Genomic DNA, 26,231 nt, shown 5'->3' with positions numbered 1-26,231 from the left:
TGCCGTGAGCTGTGGTGTAGGTTGCAGACGCGGCTCAGATCCCGCATTGCTGTGGCTGTGGCGTAGGCCAGTGGCTGCAGCTCCGATTGGACCCCTAGCCTGGGAACCTCCATATGCCGTGGAAGCGGCCCAAAGAAATAGCAAAAAAAAAAAAAAGACAAAAAAAAGTGTAGTGATACATGACAATTGTCTAGGTATAGCATTTCTAGGCATCTATAAAGGATAATGACATTTAAACACATGCATAAAGACACAAAGTGTTGATATTAATGGGGCTTTTTTGGTTTGTTTATTTGCTTTTTAGGGCTGCACCCATGGCATATGGAAGTTCCCAGGCTAGGGGTCCAGTTGGAGCTGCAGCTACCAGCCTATACCACAGACACAGCAATGAAGGATCAAAACCCCATCTGTGACCTACACCACAGCTCACGGCAATGCTGGATCCTTAACCCACAGAGCAAGGCCAGGGATCGAACCTGCATCTTCATGGATCCTGGTCAGGTTTGTTACCGCTGAGTCACAATAGGAACTCCCTTGATATTAATGTTTTTATTCCTTACTTTGTGTTGAAATGCCAGAGAAATGCCCAGCATAACACACCTTACGTGCTTTATGAATCTGTTCATTATGTTTATTTTTATTTATTTATTTATTTATTTATTTATCTTTTTGCCTTTTCTAGGGCTGCTCCCACAGCACATGGAGGTTCCCAGGCTAGGGGTCCAATCGGAGCTGCAGCCACTGGCCTACGCCACAGCCACAGCAATGCGGGATCCGAGCCGCATCTTCAACCTACACCACAGCTCATGGCAACGCCGGATCCTTAACCCACTGAGCAAGGCCAGGGATCCAACCTGCAACCTCATGGTTCCTAGTCGGAATCGTTAACTGCTGTGCCACAACAGGAACTCCTGTTCATTATGTTTGGAATAAAATATCTGAAGTCTAAAAACACAAGGAACAAGAGGGAAGAAGAAGTGCCACACATACTCAAATTGAACCCATTATAGATATATTTCCCAAACAAAGAAGCTTGGGAATGAAGTGTTTTTAAAAAGGATCTCCTTTCAGACACGTCTCTTCTATCAAGAAGAAAACCTCAGCAGGGGTGGGGGGGGGACCTAGAAAGAAATACTTCTCTGTTGAAATAGCATGTCGAACTATGGGAGAAGATCTAGAAGGAGAAAAACAATGGTTGTCTCTGGATGGTGGAATTAAAGGTGTTTTAATTTTCTTTTTGCTAATTTATTTGAAAAATAAATGGGACCTCACTCTTCACTTAGTAAATATGCGTAACAGAGAAATCCTACATGTAAACTTTTAGGAATTCCCTGGCGGCCTAGTGGTTAGAAGGATCTGGTGTTGTCACTGCTGTGGCTGGGGTTCAGTCCTTGACCTGGGAACTTCCTCATGCCATGGGCGTGGTCAAAAAAAAAAAAAACCACACAAAAATAAAACAAAATTTTTAAAATTTCCTTAAATTTTTTATTTTATTTTACTGATAAAAATAAATGATTGGTAGATTGTAGACAGTTTGCCAGTGACAAGTAGGCAATAAATGCTTTGGGGACAAAAAAGATGCTGGCTTAAGAACAGACTAAGCAGCAGTAAAAAATAAATTAACAGGGCTAAAAAAAAAAAAAAGAACATTAAAAAAATAAATAAAAAAAAATAAATTAACAGGGCTGAGGACAAAGAATTTGGAGCAAGAAGGATCATCATTTAAATAATTTATAGACATGTGTGCCTCCTAGGGAAGACAGGGAGAGAAAAATACATGAAGATAAGTTCAGAGGGTAGAGATAATTTCTCTGTACATTTAATTTGTTTAAAAATGACTACAATGTTTGAGAGATTCTGTAAATTCCTTTTGTGTTCCAAATCTCCAAATCAGGAAGGAGTGATGGACAGTATGCTTCTTATATACGGTAGCAAAATAAAATTCTCTAGAGTTTTTATTTTTCTAAATAAATTGCCCTATGTTTTACTTCATGAATCTTCATTATTTGCCAAAAAAAGGAGGGGGGGGGGCAGTTCCCTTTGTGGCTCAGCGGTTAATGAACCCAACTAGGATCCATGAGGACGCGGGTTTGATCCCTGGCCTTGCTCAGTGGGTCGGGCATTTGGCATTGCTGTGAGCTGTGGTGTAGGTCACAGATGTGGCTCATATCCTGAGTTGCTGTGGCTGTGCTGTAGGCCAGTAGCTGTAGCTCTGATTTGACCCTTAGCCTAGGAACTTCCATATGCTGAAAGTGCAGCCCTAAAAAGCAAAAAATAATAAAATGAAATGAAATAAAATAAAATAAATTGAAAGCTTAATTGGGAATGAAGAGGTCTTTAAAAATGCATTCTGTTGTACTACATGTTTATCTTACTCTGCTTTTCAACTTACTTATCATTGTGAAATATGGCAACCCCCACCAAATTTGAATCTAGTGTAACCCTCTAAAGAATAAGAACGTGTATATTATACATATGACATCTTGGTCAATGATGATTTCTAAGTTGACCATCTAAAATCATAAGGTCCTTTTAAACCAAAACTACTGGTAACTTTCAATATCCAAAGAATACACTGATTTAGAAACTGCCTACAATCTGCATATAGATCTGCCTATATTTGTCCTTAGAATTGGAATTAAAATTATGTATATCATAGCTCTGCCCCCATCAGCTTTCTAACTTTAGTTAGACAAGTGATGTAACCTCTTTATTCCTCAAACTCCTTATCTGTAAAATGCAATCATAATATTATATATATATGTGTTTAAAATATTGTGTAAGTCTCAAAAATGGAGGTACAAAAAAAGGCTTTTTCTTCCTTTAAAACAAATGTTTCCCTAGTATGTCAGAGTTCATAAATTACTGAAAGATACTTTTAAATTTGGAAGAGCTAATATGCTAGCAGCCCGTTTATTTTCAAATACAAGAACCTTCAAAAAAAAAAAAAACTCCTTTGAGGGTAAAACAAGCAAGCTTTGCTTTGAAATGTAGGTCTATATCTATAATAGCAGATAATTTCTATGCCTTTGGTTAAATATTTGGACCTAATTATAAATACATATATCTATGTGTGTATGTATGTTTGTGCGTATTTTTTACCCCATAATAAAAGTTGAAACTCGAGAGCTCAGATTATTTTTTTAAGAGCCGAGTTTAACCCCAATCCTCTGATTTCTGCCTAAATTTCTCGCAGTGTGCTTCCTTATTTTTCATTATGTTCACCATCTCTGTGACATATCCTTTCCCATGTATCGGAAACTTAAAAGGGAACAGTAGAAAAACTTCAGGAAGCACTGCTAGAAAGGGGCAAATGCAGCGTGGGAGTCTAGCTGGCCGCTTCGGATGCTGGCACTAAGATCTGGAATACATTTCAATGCGGAAGAAGAGAGGCATCACAGCTCAACTAAGCAAGGTTATTTCACCGAGTATGACTCAGCCTAAAAGTACACGGTTTGCAAAGATTTAATAAGTAAATGATATTTATCACATAAGATCACACTAGGCCTTTAACAAATGAATGGAGATGTCTGAGATAGGGACCATCACTGCACTACTTCGGAAAGTAAAAGAGAGAGTGACCACATCTCTCTTAGGAATTTCACTCAAGAGCACTGATGGGGAGTTCCCGTCGTGGCTCAGTGGTTGGCGAATCCGACTGGGAACCATGAGGTTGCGGGTTTGAACCCTGCCCTTGCTCAGTGGGTTAAGGATCCGGCGTTGCCCTGAGCTGTCGTGTAGGTCTCAGCCATGGCTCGGATCCCGAGTTGCTGTGGCTCTGGCATAGGCTGGTGGCTACAGCTCTGATTGGACCCCTAGCCTGGGAACCTCCATATGGTGCAGGTGCGGTCCTAGAAAAAGACAAAAAAACAAAAACAAAAAAACATTTGGTCTTTCTTCCTTAGGGAGAGAAATTCAATGTGAATTTTCTTCACTAACAAAGTGTGTGTAGAGGTGAGCAGGAGTGGCCTCAAAGAACTGATGTAGCAAAAGGTCTAGTGAAGCGAAAGGGTTAGCAGGAGGTCTAGAAAAGTCGAAGCAAACCACAAGACCACATGGGAACAACTTCAGATCTTCAGAGGTCTGTTTGATATCTATTAACAGTGTGCTACTCTAAGAGGAAAAGAGAAAGTGTCAGTATCATTTCTTTTTTATTTTTTTGCTTTTTGGGGCCGCACCTGAGGCATATGGAGGTTCCCAGGCTAGGGGTCTAATCGGAGCTACAGCCACCGGTCTACACCTCAGCCACAGCAACAAGCCGCATCTGCAACCTACACCACAGCTCACGGCAACACTGGATCCTTGACCCACTGAGTGAGGCCAGCAATCAAACCTGTGACCTCGGGGTTCCTAGTTGGATTCATGTCCGCTGCGCCATGATGGGAACTCCTTTTTTTTTGTCTCTTCTTTTTTTTTTTTTTTTTTTTTGGCCAACCCTGTGGCATGTGGAAGATCCCGGGTAGGGATCAAACCTGCACCATAGCAGAGACCCAAGCTGCTGCAGTGACAACACTAGATCCTTAACCCACTGTGTCACCAGAGTATTCTAGTATCACCTCTTTTGCATTTGTTTTTGCTGATGAGAGAAAATAAAGATTACATTAAAATGCAAAGGACGTGAGAAGAGGAAGGAACCTTATTAACCCTTATAAAGATAAAACATATTCTGGCCTCACGAAGACAGTCTTATTGTGCATCTCTATTTACAGAGTTGCTAATAGAGTTATTACAGAGTTACAGAGTTATTAATAGAGCCCCTTTTCATTCTCAAAAATGTCTGAACTAGATGATATGTTATACGGGTAAGTTATCTATAATAAAATGCTCTCATTTTATGGACAGGGTAATATTGGTTTCTTTATCTGACGTAGACACACAGGTTGAACATGAGACTAATTGCTGATTTCCCAGGACACTGCTCTCTTCACCTTACCAAGCTACCCTCTCAAAGTACACGGCTGATAATTCCATAGAAAGAAGATGCATCGAACCCACGGATTTCACCAAAGGGTCATAAAAGGACATGACTAGTTTGAGCTGCTCAAGTCATTGCAATTTACAGGTGAGGGGGAAAAAATGCTTTGGATATGCAAACCAGAGTCTACTATTTTTTTCCACCTCCAAGGAAAATTCACACATCCCCCACATCTGCTCTAAGTCTATTTTCAGCTAAATGCAGAGGGTGGACAGCTAGGTCTTTCCATCCTGCTCTTGGGCTTGAGTGTGACCATCTTGTTTCCAGGCTCAATGTACTTTTGCGTCCACCTGGTAAGTCTGTACTAGAGTTGGAATTAACTTGCCATGGCAACAATTAACCAGCCACAGCAAGAATGTTTCAGTTTAGAACTGGCGATGGCAATAAATAAGCTCCATCATTTTATCTGACTTCCTTAGAAACTCAAAGTGCTAACGATTTTCTTTCGATGGATCTTACCAACAAAAATGTATTTGAATTTTTATTTCAAGTTGCATAGGAGTCAAAAAAGTTATTTTTAAATCATAAGCCTGGTTTCCATGAAGCCAGAACTTCTAATTATAGAAATTTGTTAATGGTAAGAAAAGCATCTTATTTCCAGTTCAAAATCACAATATAATTTGTAAAAAGGAAGTAAAAAACATGAGTACTAAGAGAAGTTTGCTTTACTATAAAACTTTACTAAACATTTCTTGAACTCTCTAATAAAGAAGACAAGCTATACCCATGAAATTGCCAAACTAATTTCAAAATGCCCATAATACCGCTAATCAATCAGTAAAATAGTATTTTGTAGAAAAGTATTAGCAACTGACACCAAATCACTCCTCCAAAAATTTTTTTACTAACTCATTAATAGCATAATATCAACTCACTGATAATTTCTAACACAACCCCTTTTTGTACTTATACCAGAAAAGGGAAATATTTGTTTCTCTTTAAGAGATTCTTAATTTATTTATTTTAAATGTTAAACTTATTTTACATTTAAAAAAATTAAAGTATAGTTGATTTACAGTGTCACGCTACTTTCTGCTGTACAACAATTAATTTTTAGTGGCATATATTCTAACAAGTTTTAGAATAACTTCAAAGAATAAATAATGATGTATACACTTAGAATATATATGTACATGTGTGTATATATACACACACACACTATGGATTAATCATTAATATATTTAATAATATTTTTCTAAGGAAGGTAGAGACTGCTTCCTATATGAGACTAAAGTTAAATAATAATTTAAAAGTAATTTTTGTCTCTTGGAAATTTATGATAATAGACTTTTTTTAAATAGACAAAAATAGCATTAGCTACATTATTGATAAATCACGCATATTTAAAACTATTTTCTTGTGAATTTTCACTGACAATTATTCTACTAATAAATCCTGTCAGTTATCTTTCTGGTCAACAATATAGTATTTGCAAGGTTCTTCACTAAGGGTAAGCATGTAGCCTGTAATTACAAAATAAAAGGCAGGCCACTAGCCTACATGAAATAATCCCACCTGTTTTCCCTGCCTCTTTCATTATGTTGAAATGAGTAACCCCAAATCTCAAACTAGTATGACTAGAAATTTAGAGAACTTTCATACCAGAAAACACATGGTGACCGAAATGAGATCATCTTAATTAAAATACATATTTTCTCTTTATGTCATTTTCATGTTGGTACGATGATTTTGCACCAGATTAGGAAAAAAAGAAAGTCATACTAATTCAACAAAAGGACAGAGACTGTTAAAGAAACAAATATTTCCCTTTATTTGATGACATTACATCTACTCATGGGACATTCAAAATAGCTGAAGTTTTCAATTTACAGGCCTATAAATAATGCCATTTCACTGGAATCCAGCCTGCACATAGCAACATATACTTAAGGGCTGACTCATGGAACGTTAACTTCCAACCACCTCAGTTTGGTAAAGTATAGCCGCAGATTCAGAAGGCTGGGCCTTTGAGAATCACAGCAGTAACACGCAAGAGTACGTTATCAATAATGGGTTTGCCTTACTCCTTCGCCAGCTGCACACTGGTGGGTTTCGCTCCGATCGGTATCCCGTGTTTGTGTAACGTGTTAATCAAAATCTCCCTCATGTCGTTGTTGTAGGAATCAAAGTCAAACACATTCCTGACCACACTGGAGAGACCTTCAGTGGGAAATTTCTGTAATCAAAAAAAAAAAAAAAAAAAAAAGAAAGAAAAAGAAAATTCCCTTATCATGAGACAAAATACACAGTCTTATAAAGATTTCCCAAACTCACAGAATAATCATGGTCAAATGAACTTTGCCAGACCCCTCTTTACCAGCCTTGGGCAGATAACCAGACAGGAGAAAGACACAACACTTTTCTCTTTTGATGTTTGCTCTGATGACTTAATATTTGTCTTTTTAAATAAATATCAGAATTGGAAGAGAGTTAGTTCTTCTTCTCCAACGTTAAATCCGTGTTCAGATCCTGGTGTTTGGGGACTTCCATTGCTTCCTGAAATCTCCGGCCTGGAAGTACTGGATTGACCAAATAAAAAGTACTATTTGAGGAGATGTGGATATGGATGACCGAGTCGCTTTGTGGGGCAGCAGAAATGATCACAACCGTGTAAATTACCGACACGTCAATAAAACTTGAAAAAATGCTCTTTAAAGCAGAGTGTTGACCATCTATACAGAAGTATTAGAGAAGGCACAAGTCTATGAATAAACGAATCAAAAGATAAAGGAAGAAGAAAAGAAGGGGCAAAAAAGAGAAAAAGTACAGAGAACAGAGACGAGGGAAGAGCAGAGGGAAAGAGAACAAGTTAGTTTCTTTGCTATTTCACTCTCCTATGCTCCCCCATCGCCCCCCACAACCCCATTTCCGAGCTCCTTGGTAATGGCCACGGCCTGTGCCAAAGTCAATTCAGAAGGTTCAACCTAAAATGTTCACTGACATTTAGACACGTCATATTATATCATCTGAATCAGTACTATAATTGTAGAAATGGAAAGACCTGGTATAAATTAGGCAGCCTAAAAACAGAAGATGGACAGCTTCTTTGAGGCTTTTATGCACAGGCATGGGCTCTACCTGTAAGTGCCGGACTATGTTGACAACTTCTCTGGTTGAATATGGATAGTTAATCGTCCCCTGGTCAGCTAAGTTCCTCAGCTCTCCAAAGGCAGCCACGAGCTTCTGAAGGATGGGCTCAGGGACGTTGGGGCCATACTGCCTGAGCATCTCGAGCTCTGAGTGGGGTTTGGGGTTGTCAACTGCATGGCAGCTAAAAATATCACCTGCAAGAGAACAAAAAGATTCACCTTCAATATGCAACTAAGCCATGATAACACCATGGGAGATACAGAATGAGTGTTAAAAAGTCACGTGTGGCTCACCAGAGCACTTCTATTTTAAAATGTGTAAAACTACACTGAAAGCCCATCCAGCAATAGGCGTAGAGAAAAAAAACCCAAATGACTACACAAAAGAAGATGAAACGGAGTGATGTAGGGTTTATTCTGCATCGACTTCCTTGTGTTAAAAATGCTACAATACTTGAATACAATTTCCCTTGGAGATATTCAAATATAAAAAGGGAAAAAGAGAAGTCCCCTTGCATCTCTGCCAATCCCACTCCTCCCCCATAGGCACCTGGTGTTAGTTAACAGTTCAGTGTATATATTTTTCCATATGTGTATTAGTATTTTTTAAATGCATATATACAAACATATATAATGATAATTTATTCCTTTTCCATAAATTGGAAAATACTTTTCATGGTTCTGAGACTGCATTTTTAACTTTAACATAGGTTGACTATCCCCAGATATTTATATATATCTATCTCTATGCATGCCTCTTTATTGATACTAAAAGGGGGGAATTAGTTTCATCAACCTCTAAATGATTTCTATCTTGTGCAAATTGCTAGAATACACTTTACAAGCTGGTTTTGGAACCTGTGAAGACAATGTCTATATTAAAATCAAGAAACAGAAATGTAGAAACACAAAATATTTCATCTCTATTTTTTTCCCCCCTTCTTTTCCTTTTTAGGGCCGCACCGATGGCATATGGAGGTTCCCAGGCTAGGGGTCGAATCGGAGCTGCAGCTGCCAGCCTACACCACAGCCACAGCAACTCAGGATCCAAGCTGTGGCTGTGACCTATACCACAGCTCAGGGCAACACCGAATCCTTAACCTTCTGAGGCAGGGATCAAACCCACATCCTCATGGATCCTAGTTGGATTCGTTTCTGCTTCGCCACAATGGGAACTCCCTCCACCTCCAATTTAGACAACTGGGAACATACTATAAAGATATAATCTATGCTCAAGAGAGATGAATTTCTTCACATAATTCTGATTCATAATCCAAAAGACAAGGGATCAGAGGAAGTTAAAGCATATAGATTTGCATGATTTAATATGTTCATTTTGGAAAGGTAGACTATTTAGTACTTTGACTTAGAAATCACTCAACTCATTATTTTATCATTATTATATATTAGGAGAAAAACTGAATAAAATGCACCCACGATGACTTCAAAGTTGTATCTTGTGGGCTAAACCCATTCAAATACAAATGTGAAAAACAGTTTTTGTCTTTTTTTGCTGAAAATCGAATGTAACACTAATGCAAAACCATAACTGAGCCCTTATTCATTCATTCATTCATTCAGCAGATTATTCTTAAATGTCTTCTATGTACCAAGTACTACTCTAGGTACTTTATGGACATCAGTGACCAAAACCACAAAACCCCTGTCCTCACGAAGTTTATATTCTGACATAGGGAGAAAATAAACAATAATTACAGGGAGTTCCTGTCCTGGCTCAGTGGTCAATGAACCTGACTAGTATCCATGAGGATGTGGGTTCGATCCCTGGCCTTGCTCAATGGGCTAAGGACCTGGTGTTGCCGTGAGCTGTGGTGTAGGTGGCAGACACGGCTCGGATCCCAAATTGCTGTGGCTGTGGTGTAGGCCGGCAGCAACAGCTCTGATTCAACCCCTAGCCTGGGAACCTCCATATGCCATGGGTGGTGCGGCCCTAAAAAGACAAAACAACAATGACAACAACAAATAATTCCAAATGTTAGAAACTTTATGTTTTAAGGGAAAAGAAAAGCACAAGACAGGACATCAGAACTGGGGATGGTGGAGGAAGCCTGTCATGTGGCCTCACTGAGAAAGTGACAATCAGGCAAACGCAGATATTGGAGGGAAGGGCCCTGCGGGTACGGGCACTGTAAAAACCCTACAGAGGGCACAGCTGGTGGGTTCAAGGAAGAGACAGCAGAGCAGAGAGGCTGGGAGAGGGTGAGTGGTGGGGAGAGCAGCACACAGCAGAATGGAAGCAAGGTCAGGGAGAGAAGAGGCTGGGAGAGACGTGTGCTCTTCCAGCGAAGTTCTACGTGTATACGAGCACATTCGTGTACACCTGTTTCTCTTGCCTTTTGTTTTCTATTAATTCAAATGGTAGACCACTGAACAGTTCTGACCTATTGTTTCACTTAATGTATTTTCAGGATTTTTTTTTTTTTTGTATCAGTATGGTAAACTTATCCTTTTTTTTTTTTAACAGCCACATCTGCAGCCTATGGAAGTTCCCAGGCTAGAGGGTGAAGTGGAGCTGCGGCTGCAGGCCTGCACCACAGCCACAGCCACACTGGATCCAAGCCACATCGGTGACCTGCACTGCAGCTTGCAGCACCACCAGATCCTCAAAGCACTGAGCGAGGCCAGGGATCGAACCTGCATCGTCGTGGATACTAGTTGGGTTCTTAACCCACTGAGCCACAAGGGGAACTCCCATGCCATTTTTTAAAAACAGCTGCATAGTAATCTGCTGTGTGGCTGTTAATAGAATTCTCTTTGGTTTCATTTGGTTAGACATCTGGGTTGCTTCCTGTTTTGTTTTGGGGTTTTTTTGCTACTATAAACAATGCTATATTGTCTATCCTTGTACTTAAATCATTGCCTGGGGAATTCCCTTGGATAAATTCCTTGATGTGGAATTCCAGATCAAAAATTCTACGAGGGGATGGAGCCTGCTTCACGTGGAGTATGAGGATGCCCAGCATCCAGAATTACCTCCTGGCCACAGAGAAGAGAAATTCTTTGTAAAGCCTCCTAATAATTCAGTTCACCCCAGAGCCTCTCTAATCAGCATGAATCAGTCTCCTCAGAGCTGGCCTCAAACCTTTTCAGAGTTATGGGATGTGACAAAAACCAAACACTAAAAACCATTCCTTATTTCTGTGTTTTATTCTAAGAGGCGCTAAACAACACGGTAAAGTTTAGCTGTTTAAGAAAACAGGCTCTGGAATCAGTTCGTCTTAGAAAGGAAGCCAAGCTCTCATAGTCATGATTCTAGTGACCCTAGAAAAAGAATATCTCTGGAGTTCCCATCGTGGCTCAGTGGTTAACGAATCTGACTAGGAACCTGAGGTTGCCGGTTCGATCCCTGGCCTTGCTCAGTGGGTTAAGGATCCGGCGTTGCCATGAGCTGTGGTGTGGGTCGCAGAAGCGGCTCAGATCCCATGTTGCTGTGCCTGTGGTGTAGGCTGGTGGCTACAGCTCTGATTCGACCCCTAGCCTGGAAACCTCTGTATGCTGTGGGAGTGGCCCAAGAAAATGGCAAAAAGACAAAAAAAAAAAAAGAATATCTCTGAATATCAGGTTCTATTCTTCTCTAAAACTGGGATGACGGACTCTGGCTGAGATGATGACAGCACATGGTAGCATTCAGTGATGGCCATTACAGCCTTGTGACCAAGCCATTATTATTATTATTATTATTAGCACCACTGTTTTTATTATCATTGTTGTTTTTACCTAGGGTACCGAAGAAATCATTGCCTAGGAAAGGAAATCCAGGTCTGTTGGCCAGAACAATCATCCTAAAATCAGGGTGAATCGGTACCACGTTTTCTCTTCCATTGACATTAGCAGAATCTGAAAAACAAAATTTCTCTTTATTCGTTGCTGATATTTAATAATTCCTAAGAGTATCAAGTTACAGCCTTTAAATCACCTAAAGAGTCACACTGTTCAACTGTAAAACAACTCCAAAAAATCTGGTTGTAACAATTTGGTTGCAAAAAAAAAAGTTTGCTGAAGAACAGAATACTGATAAAGTGTATTGCAAATTATTTGGGAAGTTCCTGTGAATCAAATCCATTCCACAACAGTAACCAGAGCTAAAGCAGTGACAATGCTGGATGCTTAACCCAATGAGCCGCCAGGGAACTCTGTGAACTTGCATTTTTATATAAATTAAATTTTGCTCATCTAAAAAGCAAATGTGGGGGAGTTCCCTGGTGGTCTAGTGGCTAAGATTTGGCACCTTCACTGCTGCAGTCTGGGTTCAACCCTCGGTCTGGGAACTGAGATTCCCCCATCAAGTCACTACACGCCATGGCCAAAAAATTAAAATAGAAACAAATTTTAAAAAAGAAAACTTGTCTAAATGCTGTCTTATGGTATTTATACCTGGGTTGAGATGCTATTCTTCCTTTAAAAAAAAAAAAAAGAGAGATAAGAATCCCTAACGATGGATACTCAAAGAATAATCCAACCATTCTTTAGTTTTTATCAACTTGGCAGCTGCATCACTTTGCATAAAGCCGGCCATGGTGCACCTAAGGAGTAATTCCTGTTTAGATTACGCACTCTGAAACTTAACCACGTAGAACAAAGGTCTGGAACAGTCAACTCATTGATTTATTTCCATTCAAGGGATTCTACCATAGTTCTGAAAATAAAAATCAATAATTTCGAGTTGACTGGAGATTTCCTTGCACAAATGTTTAAGGGATTAAAGGAAGTGAACATTATATATTACTGGCCGATGTACATTTCAGACAGAACTACCAGTGCAAACAATAATTTAAGATAGTAAAAACCTTCGTTATGGTTATTTTAAGAAGAAACACTTGTCATCTGGGTTTATTTAAGTCTCAGCCTGAGGCTGTCTGTCTTTAAAAAATGATAGTTGTAAAGCACCTGGAGTTTCATTTGAGATGCGTCTGTAAGAACTTACACTCGTATGTTTTTATGATACCAACAAGTAACCTACATTGTGCCATATATTCAAATACTAATACCGTCATTAATTTTAACATTTGATCTCCATTAATTCTACGAGTGACAAATAACAAGGGTATGTGGCCACACGCAAAATTTACTTAAGTAGTTAACTAAAATCAAAATGCTAATAAAAAACAAAAATTTTTAAAAAGCATAGAAAATGAAAAACATAGCCGTAGAAGTGATGCTTTATGACACCATATTCAAAAGCGCTTCAGCTGCTCTTATATTTAAAATGTCGGAGTTCCCGTCGTGGCGCAGCGGAAACGAATCCAACTAGGAACCCTGAGGTTGAGGGTTCGGTCCCTGGCCTTGCTTGGTGGGTTAAGGATCCGGCATTGCTGTGAGCTGCAGTGTGGGTCGAAGATGGGGCTTGGATCCCGACTTGCTGTGACTGTGGAGCGGGCTGGTGGCTACAGCTTCAATTAGACGCCTAGCCCGGGAACCTCCCTGTGCCCTGGGTGCAGCCCTAAAAAGACCAAAAAAAAAAAAAAAAAGAAAATGTAAAAGGTTATCAGGAGATAGTCACTGTTTAACTACAGAGGTGTTTCAGCAATTCTTTCTTACTTTCCATTTCACTGTTCTCATAATGCCGCTAAAAAGGGCAGGCGGAATTCTAATCCTGAGAGTCTGAATGCTCTTTCTAAAGACAGAAATCAGGCTATGTAACTCAAATTCTCATTTTTCCCTATAAATTCATTGTGAAACTGAAATGTTAGAATATTTTTATTAGTGCTGCGTTTCCTAAGCTCAGAAACGGCAGTCTTGCAATAACAGTGTCCAAGAAGAAAGCTCCACGGTGATGAACCTGGACAAGTGTGTGGGCCTTTGGTAAATGCTCTCTTGGAACACCAAGGGTTTTGGTTGATCTCAGTTTGTCTGGTTATCTTGCTATTTACTGCATATTTTCAATGGCTGGTTATAGATCTTCAGGTCTTTTCACTACACAACAATTTTAAATTAGAGACTAGAAAGTGTCCTGACATTGCATTAGACAAATGATTTTTCCTCGTAGGTGAGACAGACTTACGAGATTTATCCACCTACATTTTCCCTAACCACAACAATAAAAATAAAATAAAGGGAAGAAGATACTCCAAAACAACGAATGATTTCTTCCTGAAGCAGGCGTGTTGTGTGTGTAATATATATGTATACACACATACCCATATCTTCATACATATATGATAAATAAGGCCAGCAATTTTTTCTAATTTTTACTGACATTAATTCTAATATTATGAGTCATAGAAACATGGTAGCATTTTAAAAAAATTCCAGATATCAATAAAAGAAAGCAAATTGCACACAAATTGAGAGATGAGTAGAAAAGGATTATATGTTTGTATTCTCCGAGTAGAAAAAATATGAAGCTAATTTGTCTTAAAACTACTATTGAAATGTTGCAAGATGAGCATTTCATTCATCTTTGAAACTGACAAATCTCGGTTCAGACGTATTAACTTTTTTAAAGAATTGTCAGTACAAACAACCTGACCTATATTGAACTTGTGTGTGTTGCTTGTAGGTAAGTAGCCAAGTATGTGCTCTGACACCAGAGAAGTAAAAACTGCATATACTGAAAGAAAAGTTGCTTTTTGATACTCACTTGCAACTATGCGTCTTCCATCTGCGAGAATCATTTCTCCGTTTTCTACGAGCGTTTTTAAAATACAGGTGACATTTGTCGGGGCTTTGTCTGCCTCATCTATTACCAGAACATGACCCAACTTTACCGCTTTAACCTTTGAAGACAGAACATTCATCATAAACAAAAAAAGGAAGGCAAACGCTTTTAAAATTTCAGCACTTGTCACTTTGAATTTATAAGAGGTGGTTTTCTGTAAGTTATAAATACAATATCGCAAAAACATCTGCAGCAGAGCTGGAAATGAAATTTATGGATCTCCACCAAAAGGTCCCCAGAGTTACTAAACTGCTAACTTGGCAGTAATTATTTTCCTTTAGCATCATAATTATTCCTATGGTGGTGATGTCTGCAGCATTTTACCCCATAGGGTAGGGGAGCATTAAAACAAGGAAAACAAATCGAAAAATTAAAGTGTCACAGGGTTAAGAAGATTCCAGAGTGGATATTAGAACACTGCACTTCCGATGGTTCTAAGAGAGTGCATAACTGTAAGAGATCAGTATTATAGCGAAGAGATGGACAGTCAAGAGAATCAATGGTCAAACTCAAATCCTGTGGCCTATTGAGGAAAGAGTGAATATGAATAGTCTATCTTGGTTAAATGTAACACAAGAGAGGGTAGGGCCGGAAAGGATAGATCAGGCCTCTACTACCAAAAACTTGAGTTCCAGACCAAAAAATATGTCCTTCGTCTCACTAAGTTATAGGATGTAATTAAAGACTTCTAAGCCCAGGAGTTCCCGTCATGGTGCAGCGGAAACGAATTCGACTAGGAACCATGAGGTTGCGGGTTCAATCCCTGGCCCCGCTCGGTGGGTTAAGCATCTGGCATTGCCGTGAGCTGTGGTGTAGGCTGGCAGCTATAGCTCTGATTCGACCCCTAGCCTGGGACCCTCCATATGCTGCGGGTGTGGCCCTAAAAAGCAAAAAAAAAAAAAATTAAAATAAAATAAAATAAAAAGACTTACAAGTCCAGACGTGATAACAGTGGGCTTTGGAGCTATATTTTATACATTAAATAATCCAGAAGCAATATGCAGAATAGACAAAGAGGGACTAACAGTGGACTTTGGAGCGCTATTTTATACAGTCCAAAAGGCTGAAATATCATTCTCATTCAAAAACTACAGTTGAAAGGATTCATATAATTGTATTACTAACCAGGGGTGAGTCTTCATACACAATAAGTCCATCTTTAACAGAAGGCTGAAGAGTAAGGGATTGTACTGTGGTGTCCCTAAAGTGAAACCAACACAGTCTCCAGTTAGTAAGGAAATGAGCTGACAGTTGATCATGCATAAAAACACAGGAGCGTTTTCTTTTTTTCTTTTAGTTCACCATCCAGCTTTTCCCAAAATGAATAACGAGAGCAAATGAAATGCCCCGGGGCAACAGGGTTTTGTAGACGTCAATGTAAGTTTCAAGGGTTTGGGAATTAACCCAAGTTTACAGATTATCCAGGTTCTCTACTCTTGTTCTCTTCCACTAAGTTCCCTTGTGACTTTTCACCCCCTCAAAATCACTTCCTGAGGGTGAAGAGGAGAAATTAGAAATATGTATTTGTATTACATATACACAGTAGTTTAAAATATTGACAATATTTCAAAGCTTTATACGTTATTACTTTTTTTACATTAAAGGATAGTTGATTTACAATTTTGTGCCCATTTCTGCTGTCCCGCAAAGTGACCCAGTCATACATATATGTATATATACACACACACACACACACACACACATGCATATATATAAGAATGTATATACATTTTGTTTCCTACATTGTATTTCTTTCTTATATTATCTTCCATCATGTTCTAGCATCCAGCACAATATGTGGCAGATAGAAAGAAAGAATGAACCTGCGTGCCAGCTTTAGCCGTTTGTTGTGATCTTTATTGGTGCTGTTGTGACCGGAAGTTCCTTCTCTGTGTAACTTCTACTTATCGTCAGGTTTTTAGCACAGATGGTACTTCTTAGAAAACCCCTTCTGGACCCTTTTTTAGACCAGTGAGGTGGCCTTTCTGGATGTTCCCTTTGAATACGGGTTCTCCCCTATTTCGGGCCTTAACACATTATATTATAGGTGCTTATTTTACTCTCTTTCTACACAGACTGAAGATCAAAGATATAGACCACATTTGGGAGTTCCCGTGGTGGCTCAGTGGTTAACGAATCTGACGAGGAACTGTGAGGTTGCGGGTTTGATCCCTGGTCTTGCTCAGTGGGTGAAGGATCCCGCGTTGCTGTGGCTGTGGTGTAGGCCGGGGGCTGTAGCTCCAATGAGACCCTAGCCTGGGAACCTCCATATGCCATGGGTGCAGCCCTAAAAAGACAAAAAAAAAAAAAAAAGTGTAGACTATATTTGCCTTCCCCTCCATCTTGTCCCCAGCTCCTAATGGATGTCTGTCTCACAGGATGAATTTAATAAATCTTGTTGAATAAATGAATGCACCAATGAAATGAACATAAATGCTTTTATTTTATGTTATTTTATTTTATTGCCACACAGGCAGCATATGGAAGCTCCCAGGCAAGGGGCTGAATTGGAGCTACACCTGCCAGCCTACGCCACAGCCATAGCAACATGGGATCCAAGCTATGTCCGCAACCTACACCACAGCTCAGGGCAACGCTGGATCCTTAACCCACTGAGCAAGGCCAGGGATCACACTTGCATTCTCACGGATACTAGTTGGGTTCGTTATCACTGAGCCCCAACAGGAACTCCAAAAATACTAAAAATTAAAAAATCAACATGGTAGCTTATAGGATAACATACTGTATAGGGACTTCCAAATATTTTAGGTTATGGAACTCTTTTTTTAACGGAGAATCTGGAACGATAGAACCCTTTGTAGTAAATGTTGGCTTAGATTAAGGCTGTTTCTCTTAGAGAATCTTCCTTATTCATTGATAATAAGAATCTCTCTTATTCATTTATAGTGGATACTAGAAAGTATAGTCATGTTGAGAAATACTCTTGGGGTTGACTAGTCAGGGGACTGAGGGGGAGATGGTTTACGTCCATCATGGACACAATAATTGAATTGAATTTAAACTTATTATTGAAGCAGGTAATTTCTGTGTCAGAGTCGGCATGTCCACCGGGGCCTGAGCAGGTATGTTGGCAATATAATTATTGACATTTACAGTTGCTAGACTCTCTGGCCTTTTTTGCACCACCCTTGAAAGGCTTCTCCCTCTAACCTGGCTAAATAGTGATGGGTTTCTTTAGTTAATTCCCTGGGCTGATTGCCATTCCTGACCGCTCTTCTAAGCTCCTACCCCCATGATCCTGGCTCCCCGTCAGGATCTAAAGCAGGTGATCTACTGCTTTCTCTAGCCCTAGCCCTAGCCCTATGTGTTACAAAGAATCCAACGTTCTTCTTTTATCGTCATGGATATTCAAATTGAAACATGTCTAAAATAAAGCCTTGGAGGATGTTAAGTGACGTATGTCAGTGCTCATCCACATAGAATGGTTCTTGTGCAATATAATGATATACAGGCGTTCCCGTCCTGGCTCAGTGGTTAACGAATCCGACTAGGAACCATGAGGTTGTGAGTTCGATCCCTGGCCTTGCTCAGTGGGTTAAGGATCTGCGGGTTTGATCCCTGGCCTTGCTCAGTGGGTTAAGGATCTGGCCTTCCCGGGAGCTGTGATGTAGGTTGCAAATGAGGCTCCGATCCCTTGTTGCTGTGGCTGTGGTGTAGGTCAGCAGCTACAGCTCCGATTCGACCCCTAGCCTGGGAACCTCCATATGCTGGGGGAGCAGCCCTAGAAAAGGCAAAAAGACAAAAAAAAAAAGAAAAGATATACAGTTATAGAACCTTTTTTTTTTTTTTTTCATATTCCTGGGTCTCATAAGTTTACTGAAGGATACACTTGATGCTGTCTTCTGCTAAACATGAATTTTTAGGATTTTAAACAAATGAGAACAGCATTTAATTACTATCACTTAAATTCCCTGTTAATATTCTGGCCATACAGAAGGCGGCGGGCGAGGAGGAGAAAGAGATGTGTTCACACAGATTTTTATAGCAATAGAGCGAATTTCTCACCTCAGCTGTCACATATTTAATGGGCAACAACATGACACCTCCCAGTACTGAAATGGAAAAAGGAACTCTTGCATCATTGTCAGTAGAAAGGAAATTCAGTCATTACCTGAATAATTATAGTGTTCATAGCAGATTAAGAACAGGAAATGCAAGCTGTTCTTTTAAAAGGCCAATGAAATGGTTCTATATCACTTGAATTCTGATAGCATACAATCTGTCAAATTAGAGTTCTCAAAAGACTTGAGAGCTAGAAATAAAAACTATAGATTTGAGGGAACAAGCACAAATCTGACGATTCCCCAAAGGGACTGCCTGTAAGGATAAATACAAACAGGAATCATCGCTTTCAGGGGAGTAGGCTAGGAGAAGGGGGAATTTAACGGGAAAAAAAGTAGTTTTGTTCTGTTTTTATTATCGGTCCCTTGACTTATATATCAAAGGAAAAGTGAAGGTTAGGAGTTCCTTTTGTGGCTCAGCAGTTAACGAACCTGACTAGGATCCATGAGGATGTAGGTTCGATCCCCGACCTCGTTCATGGTTAGGGATCTGACACATTGCCATGAGCTGTGGTGTAGGTCGCAGATGTGGCTTGGATCTGGTGTGGCTGTGGCTGTGGTGTAGGCTGACAGCCGCAGCTCCGACTCGACCCCTAGCCTGGGAACATCCATATGCTATGGGTGCGGCCCTAAAAACCAAAAAAAAAAAAAAAAAAAAAAGCCAAGGATAGTAAAATATGTAAAATGATATTCAATTTTAAAAAATGGGTTGGCTTATATGTCAGTAAGTCTCTTATGATGTAAGACTAGAAAATATCCCACTATCTTCTGCGTAATACTTAATACAATACAAAAATAGCTTGTTTTTCAAGGTATCTTACAATATTATATACTTCAACTGAATAAGTGATAAGATGATTCTTATCACAGGTAGACCATGAACTCTTCGATGCTACAATGATTCTTTTTCAGAAAACATTTGATTTAAAATGTTGCTCTATATTTAGAAGCATCTTGGATTAAAAGATAATTAATTCTCCAAACACATAAGCAATGGCCCTAAGAGGATATTTTATTTGCTACAAGTTCCATTCTATTATGATTTGTTCCTATCAAGAACAGCTGTGAAACATAAGTTCATAAAAGCTGAAAGAGAGGCAACAATTGCAACAACATTGGGGAGAAGAAAACATGTCTTAGTAACATTTCTGTAGCCCATAGTTGAATAAAGGTCTTTCTAGTACACAACGGTTACCAGCAATGCTTGAGGAATTAACTCGAATGCTTGGCTAATTGCCAACATTTATGCCAGCACCAATTGTTCTCACTTCTTACTGTCTTATTAACTAAAGCTGTCCGTCAATTAAAGTCTGTGTCGATAAAGGGGTTACTCAAAGAAATATGGTGCTCAACTCTAGTCGTTTTATGACTCTGTGATTTTAAGAGTTTTTTTTTTTTTTAGTTGGAGTTATTAATATTTCAGTAATAATTTAAAATGATTCCAGATGCAATAAAAGTACTTAGATTGAATTAAGTCCAGGTTTTTATCAAAATAAGGAATGAAAATTGGCCTCTAGAGAGCAAGCACAATCTGTTCTTGCCCTGTTGCTTACAAAGGTACATAAAGCTCATATCTTCTAATTTATTGAGGAGCAAAAGATCTCAAAAAAGTGATGTTTACTTTGAGGATGCTATTTGAGCAAGTTGTATTTAAACCGGTGTATGGTTAACTGTCCTTAAGAAAACCAGTGATATTTAAACATAAGGGTGAAGGAAGAAAAAAAGATATATGAGTTTCAAACAGCTAATAAAAATCTCTAATTTTGGAGTTCATGAAAATAAAGATGGCTGTAGCAGTCATCCACTCGTTATATAAGCCAAGCACGAGAAAGGAAAGAAGGCATATGGCACCTTGGAGGCACTTAACAAATAATTGCTCAATATTTTAAAAAGAAGGATGATTAGGAAAATAGAATCAAATAGTAATTTTCACAAATAAAATATAAGCATACCATTACTGACTGAGAACTAAATGCTATTGAAGGATATTTTCAGGTGTAGAAGAGCTCAAGGCATTATCAAGAATACCATTTCCGGAGTTCCCATCGTGGCGCAGTGGTTAACGAATCCGACTAGGAACCATGAGGTTGTGGGTTGGATCCCTGGCCTTGCTCAGTGGATTAACAATCCGGCGTTGCCGTGAGCTGTGGTGTAGGTTGCAGATGCGGCTCGGATCCCGCGTTGCTGTGGCTCTGGCGTAGGCTGGTGGCTGCAGCTCTGATTCGACCCCTAGCCTGGGAACCTCCATATGCCGCGGGAGCGGCCCAAGAAATGGCAAAAAGCCAAAAAAAAAAAAAAAAAGAATACCATTTCCACAAGGCTTATTTTGAAAACAGGTGGTGAAATAAAGCTAAGAAGAGCTAATAATAATTATCACTAATGAAAGAGAGAGTGGAACTGAGACACAGGTGGTAGGAACAAATTTGAGAATTAATTGACATTTACAAACATTCTGGGCTCCCTGTGTACCACCTTTCTATCCTGCCCATAAAAGGCAAATTTATATTGCCATGTTGGGAAAGAAACTCCCCCAAGCCCTCAAATGAAAACAGTCATTAATATGATATCACTTGTACGTGGACTCTAATAAACGGCACAGATGAACCTATCTACAGAAAAGAAACACACTTGTGGACTTGGAGAACAGACTTGTGGTTGCCAAGGGGGAGAGGGAAGAGAGTAGGATGGACGGGGAGTTTGGGGTTAATAGATGCAAACTATTGCATTTGGAGTGGATAAGCAAGGAGATCCTGCTGTATAGCACAGAGAACTATATCTAGTCACTTGTGATGGAACATGATGGAAGATAATGTGAAAAAAAGAATGTGTATATAGATATATGTATATGTATATATATATGAGACTGGGTTCCTTTGCTGTACAGCAGAAATTGCCGGAACATTGTAAATCAACTATAACAGACAAAATAAAAATCACTCAAAAAAAAAAAAAAAGTGTTACCATTCAATACAAAAAAAAAAAAAAGAGGAAGACACAAATTAGCTATGACCACGTCACTGTCAGTTAAAAACCAGCGCTGGCCTCAATCGGCGTCCTCATAGTTTGGCCAATCACTTAAACTCTTGAAACACAAGATCACTCATCTCTACAGAGGGATTTAAAATAGATCGTATGAGGAAATACAGTAGAGTAACAAAACAGATAACAGTGAGAGAGAAATAGTATTATTATATGTACTTTGAATACTGTGGGGAAAAGTCCTTTTAATAAGATAAACAAAATATGATTTCTGCCAAAGTGACTGAAAAGACTCCAGCTCTTAAAAGAGTTGTTTCAGAGGACAACTGGTTTGTTTGGTAGTCACTCACTCACCACCAATAAGTCCAGATGCATAAAATCCTCACAAACCCCTAAAGGAAGGAAGACCTTAGGGGGATAATATTTATGGAAGGAAGTCTATTGTGATGCAACACTGCTCTTCAGAGGTAGGCGCTTCTGGGAACAGCAGAGAGAAAATAGCCACCTCAAAACTGTCATCTGATGGAAGCCAAAGATTTCAAAAGAGTTTTCAAAACCTACTTTCTTTCCCTCCTCACATGGCCTAGCCCTGCATTAACACTTACTTAAAAAGGAATGCCTCCACGATTCAAAGCCCTGCTGATAATCAGCTGATAATCAAACCTTTTAATGAAGTGTGCATGTTTTGTAAGTTGTCTAGTTTTAAAAATAAATCTAGGAGTTCCTGTCGTGGCGCAGTGGTTAACGAATCCGACTAGGAACCATGAGGTTTGTGGGTTCGGCCCCTGCCCTTGCTCAGTGTGTTGATGATCCTGCATTGCCGTGAGCTGTGGTGTAGGTTGCAGACGCGGCTCGGATCCAGCGTCACTGTGGCTCTGGTGCAGGCTGGTGGCTACAGCTCCGATTCGACCCCTAGCCTGGCAACCTCCATATGCTGTGGGTGTGGCCCTAAAAAGACAAAAAATACAATTCAATACACTACAATAAAACATGAAATTGAAAGCGTGTGCAAAGGTGCACACACAGATGAAACCAAGATGTGAGGTGGATGAATATTGTGTTTGCTGGATAAATCTTTATCAGAAAATACACTATCTAGTCATTTATATTTTTTAAAAGCCTCATTAAGGGGGTAACAACATAAAAGTTTGATTGAGCCAAAAATTAATAAGCGAATACATGTTCATATCAGGACATTCCGTAATGGTTCATTCCATAAACATTTATTGCACATCTACTAATGGGCGCCGATGTAGATACATTGGATAGGTATGTGTGAAAATAAAACTTCCTTCCCTTGCTGAGCTTAAATTCCTAATATAATTATGTGAACTCATCTCACCATGTTAATAATGTACCATCTGGGGCACTAGATCTTTCATGAAATTGCATATCAAAAGCTATTTTACCACAGGCAATTCACAATAAAATTAAAATATATATTTTGATCATCAACACAAATGATGAACGGCCGGTGGCTATTTCAGTTGGGGAACACTTCAGTCCACGAGCTCTCCATGAAAGTGGTTGCGCAGGCCTCTTTTGGTGAATAACCCCAAATACATCTTTTATGTAATACTTACTGCCTAAAATTTGCTATGTGAGTTGCATCTTGTATGTATCATAATACCATTCGATATTTTATAATCTGTGAACTATTTTATCCTAATTTCTGATTGTTTTTCAACTTGAAAAAATTCCAGTGCTCATATTTATCACACTTAACCATGCAACTCAAATAGAAAACAGTATATGAGTGAGCATCACGTTTGCAGAACTCTTACCTTAAAGGAAATCTGTGTTTAACTTTTCTGTAATGTACTTGTTTTATTACATTTTTTTAGGATAGATTTTCTTAAAGGAAGACACTCGCATCATAAGAAAAATGATGAATATTGCTTGCAGCAACGAAAGTTAAAGAGTTCATTTCAATCTTGGCCTACTTTCCAGTGTCATTTTGTTTTGTTTTGTTTTGTTTTGTTTTGTTAGGTTTGCACCCGAGGCATATGGAGATTCCCAGGCTAGGAGTCTAATCGGAGCTGTAGCCACAGGTCTACACCACAGCCACAGCAACGCAGTATCTGAGCCACGTCTTCGACCTACACCACAGCTCATGGCAACGATGGATCCTTAACCCACTGATCGAGGCCAGGGATCGAACCCATGACCTCATGGTTCCCAATCAGATTCGTTTCTGCTGTGCCACGATGGGAACTCCTCCAGTGTCATTGTAAAGGCAGAGGAGAAGGAACAAATGCCTCTGAGGAATTAGAGGGCTGAGGATGGAGCAGTCCCCTAGCACATTTCTTTGTCTTATGTTTTTTTTTCCCTTAAAATTTGATGGAGATTTCGAATGCCATTCCATAATACACCCAGTTGTTTCAATCCCAACAGGTTTAAGACACATTAGGGAGAAACAAATTCATGAACTTGGAAAAGAGACTTGTGGTTGCGGGGGCCGGGGGAGATAGGGAGTAGGATGGACTGGGCGTTAGGGGTCAGTAGATGCGAACCACAGCATTTGGAGTGGATAAGCCATGAGATCCTGCTGTACAGCACAGGGAACTATATCTAGTCACTTGTGATGCAACATGATGGAGCATAATATGAGAAAAAGAATGTATATATATGTTGGAGTTCCCGTTGTGGTGCATCGGAAACGAATCCGACTAGGAACAATGGGGTTGCTGGTTCGATCCCTGGCCTTGCTCAGTGGGTTGAGGATCTGGCGTTGCCGTGAGCTGTGGTGTAGGTTGAGGACACGGCTCGGATCACTAGTTGCTGTGGCTCTAGTGTAGGATGGTGGCTACAGCTCCGATTAGACCCCAGCCTGGGAGCTTCTGTGTGCCGCGGGAGCGGCCCTAGAAAAGGCAAAAAAAAAACGCAAAAAACAAACAAACAAAAAAGTTTGTATATATATGTATAACGAGGTCCCTTTGCTACACAGCAGCAACTGACAGAGCACTGTAAGTCAACTATAATAAAAAAATTTTAAAAATTAAAAAAGCAATGGGTCACAAAGGAAAAAAAAAAAGACACATTAGGAAAACAGCAACAAGAAGCTTCTGTCCAGGATACGCAGTGGGGGTGGGAGCAGAGGACAGCTGACACCACTTGGCCAGTTCAGGACCTGGTCGCTTTTTCACTTCTGGTATCGAGGACATTTCTTGAACCCCAAATGAAATAAATGAATGGGGATGAAATGGCAATTGTTTTTTTCACTGCTTAATGAACTGTGTCAGGATGATCACTGCGGAGAGCCTCCTGCACGAGGCTGAAAGTGTGCAGCACTTTCTGACTTGTGCTGGTGTGTCTTTTAAGACATCAGCACTTTAAGTCATCTGGGAGCTTGAAAAGTTCTCCTGTCGTCTGTGCAGTCTCTTCTACTCTTCCAGGATGAATATAAAGACATGGTTCAGGCGTTCCTGTTGTGGCTCAGAACGAACACAACTAGTATCCATGAGGATGTGGGTTCGAGCCCTGGTCTCACTCAGTGGGTTAAGGATCTGATGTTGCCATGAGCTGTGGTGTAGGTGGCAGACATGGCTCAGATCCCACGTGTCTGTGGCTGCGACCGGCGGCTATAGCTCTGATTCAACCCCTAGCCTGGGAACCTCCACATGCTGCAGGTGTGGCTGTAAAAAAAAAGAAAAAAAGAAAAAAGTCAGCTTCTCAGTGAGGCCTTCTCTGGCTAACCTATGAAAATTGTAAACTCCACGCTCATCCCTTTCCCTGCTTTCTTTTTCCCCATGGCGCGTACTATCTGATAAACTACATATTTTAATTATCTTCTCTCTCCTACCAGCTAGAATATAAATATGAAGGTTGGGGGGGTTGGCTCTTTTGTTCCTGATGTAGTCACTTCTGCTGGAAAAGTGACCTACCATCTACTAGGTGTTCAACAATGTTTGCTGAAATAGATGGATTCCAGTCAGCTACTTCGATCAAGTGCCCTAGGCTGGCCTGAGTTACCCATAGTCCTGTAAGCACTATGCCTAATTGTGTGCACTTTGTCAGAAGTTTTTCTTTCTTTCTTCTTCTTCTTCTTTTTTTTTTTTTTTTTTTTTTTGCTTTTTAGGGCTGCACCTGTGGCATGTGGAAGTTCCCAGGCTAGGTGTCCAATCGGAGCTACAGCTGCCAGCATCCACCACAGCCACAGCAACACCAGATCCAAGCTGTGTCTACAACCTATACCACAGCTCATGGTAATGCTGGATCCTTAACCCACTGAGCGAGGCCAGGGATCGAATCCCCATTCTCATAGATCCTGGTCAGGTTCATTAACCGCTGAGCTACAAAGGGAACTCCTGAGAGGTTTTTTTTCTTTCTCTCTCCTCCCTTGGCCTGACAAACTGTTAAGACCCATTTCTGAAAAACCCAACTCAAATATGGCCTCCTCTTTGAATCATTCCTATTTCTCATTTCTG

The 26,231-nt window shown here is 39.8% G+C and overlaps 1 protein-coding gene across 2 annotated transcripts in view; it reads right to left on the bottom strand.

Moving 5' to 3' along the window:
* Nucleotides 1-26,231, bottom strand: part of VWA8 (von Willebrand factor A domain containing 8) — a 392,083-nt gene that overhangs the window by 166,885 nt on the left and 198,967 nt on the right. For both annotated transcript variants that reach the window (XM_047755719.1, XM_047755720.1), the window contains 5 exons: nucleotides 15,869-15,944; nucleotides 14,666-14,801; nucleotides 11,803-11,922; nucleotides 8,054-8,259; nucleotides 7,000-7,151 (listed from right to left, as the gene is read on the bottom strand). In XM_047755719.1, coding sequence (XP_047611675.1) covers nucleotides 7,000-7,151; nucleotides 8,054-8,259; nucleotides 11,803-11,922; nucleotides 14,666-14,801; nucleotides 15,869-15,944 — 690 coding nt within the window. The remainder of the gene's footprint in view (nucleotides 1-6,999; nucleotides 7,152-8,053; nucleotides 8,260-11,802; nucleotides 11,923-14,665; nucleotides 14,802-15,868; nucleotides 15,945-26,231) is intronic.

This window comes from Phacochoerus africanus, chromosome 13 (genome assembly GCF_016906955.1).
Source record: "Phacochoerus africanus isolate WHEZ1 chromosome 13, ROS_Pafr_v1, whole genome shotgun sequence".
In the NCBI taxonomy this organism is placed as follows: Eukaryota; Metazoa; Chordata; class Mammalia; order Artiodactyla; family Suidae; genus Phacochoerus; species Phacochoerus africanus.
The sequence above is the reverse complement of the archived record's forward strand: the minus strand, read 5'-3'. Positions and strand labels throughout refer to the sequence as shown.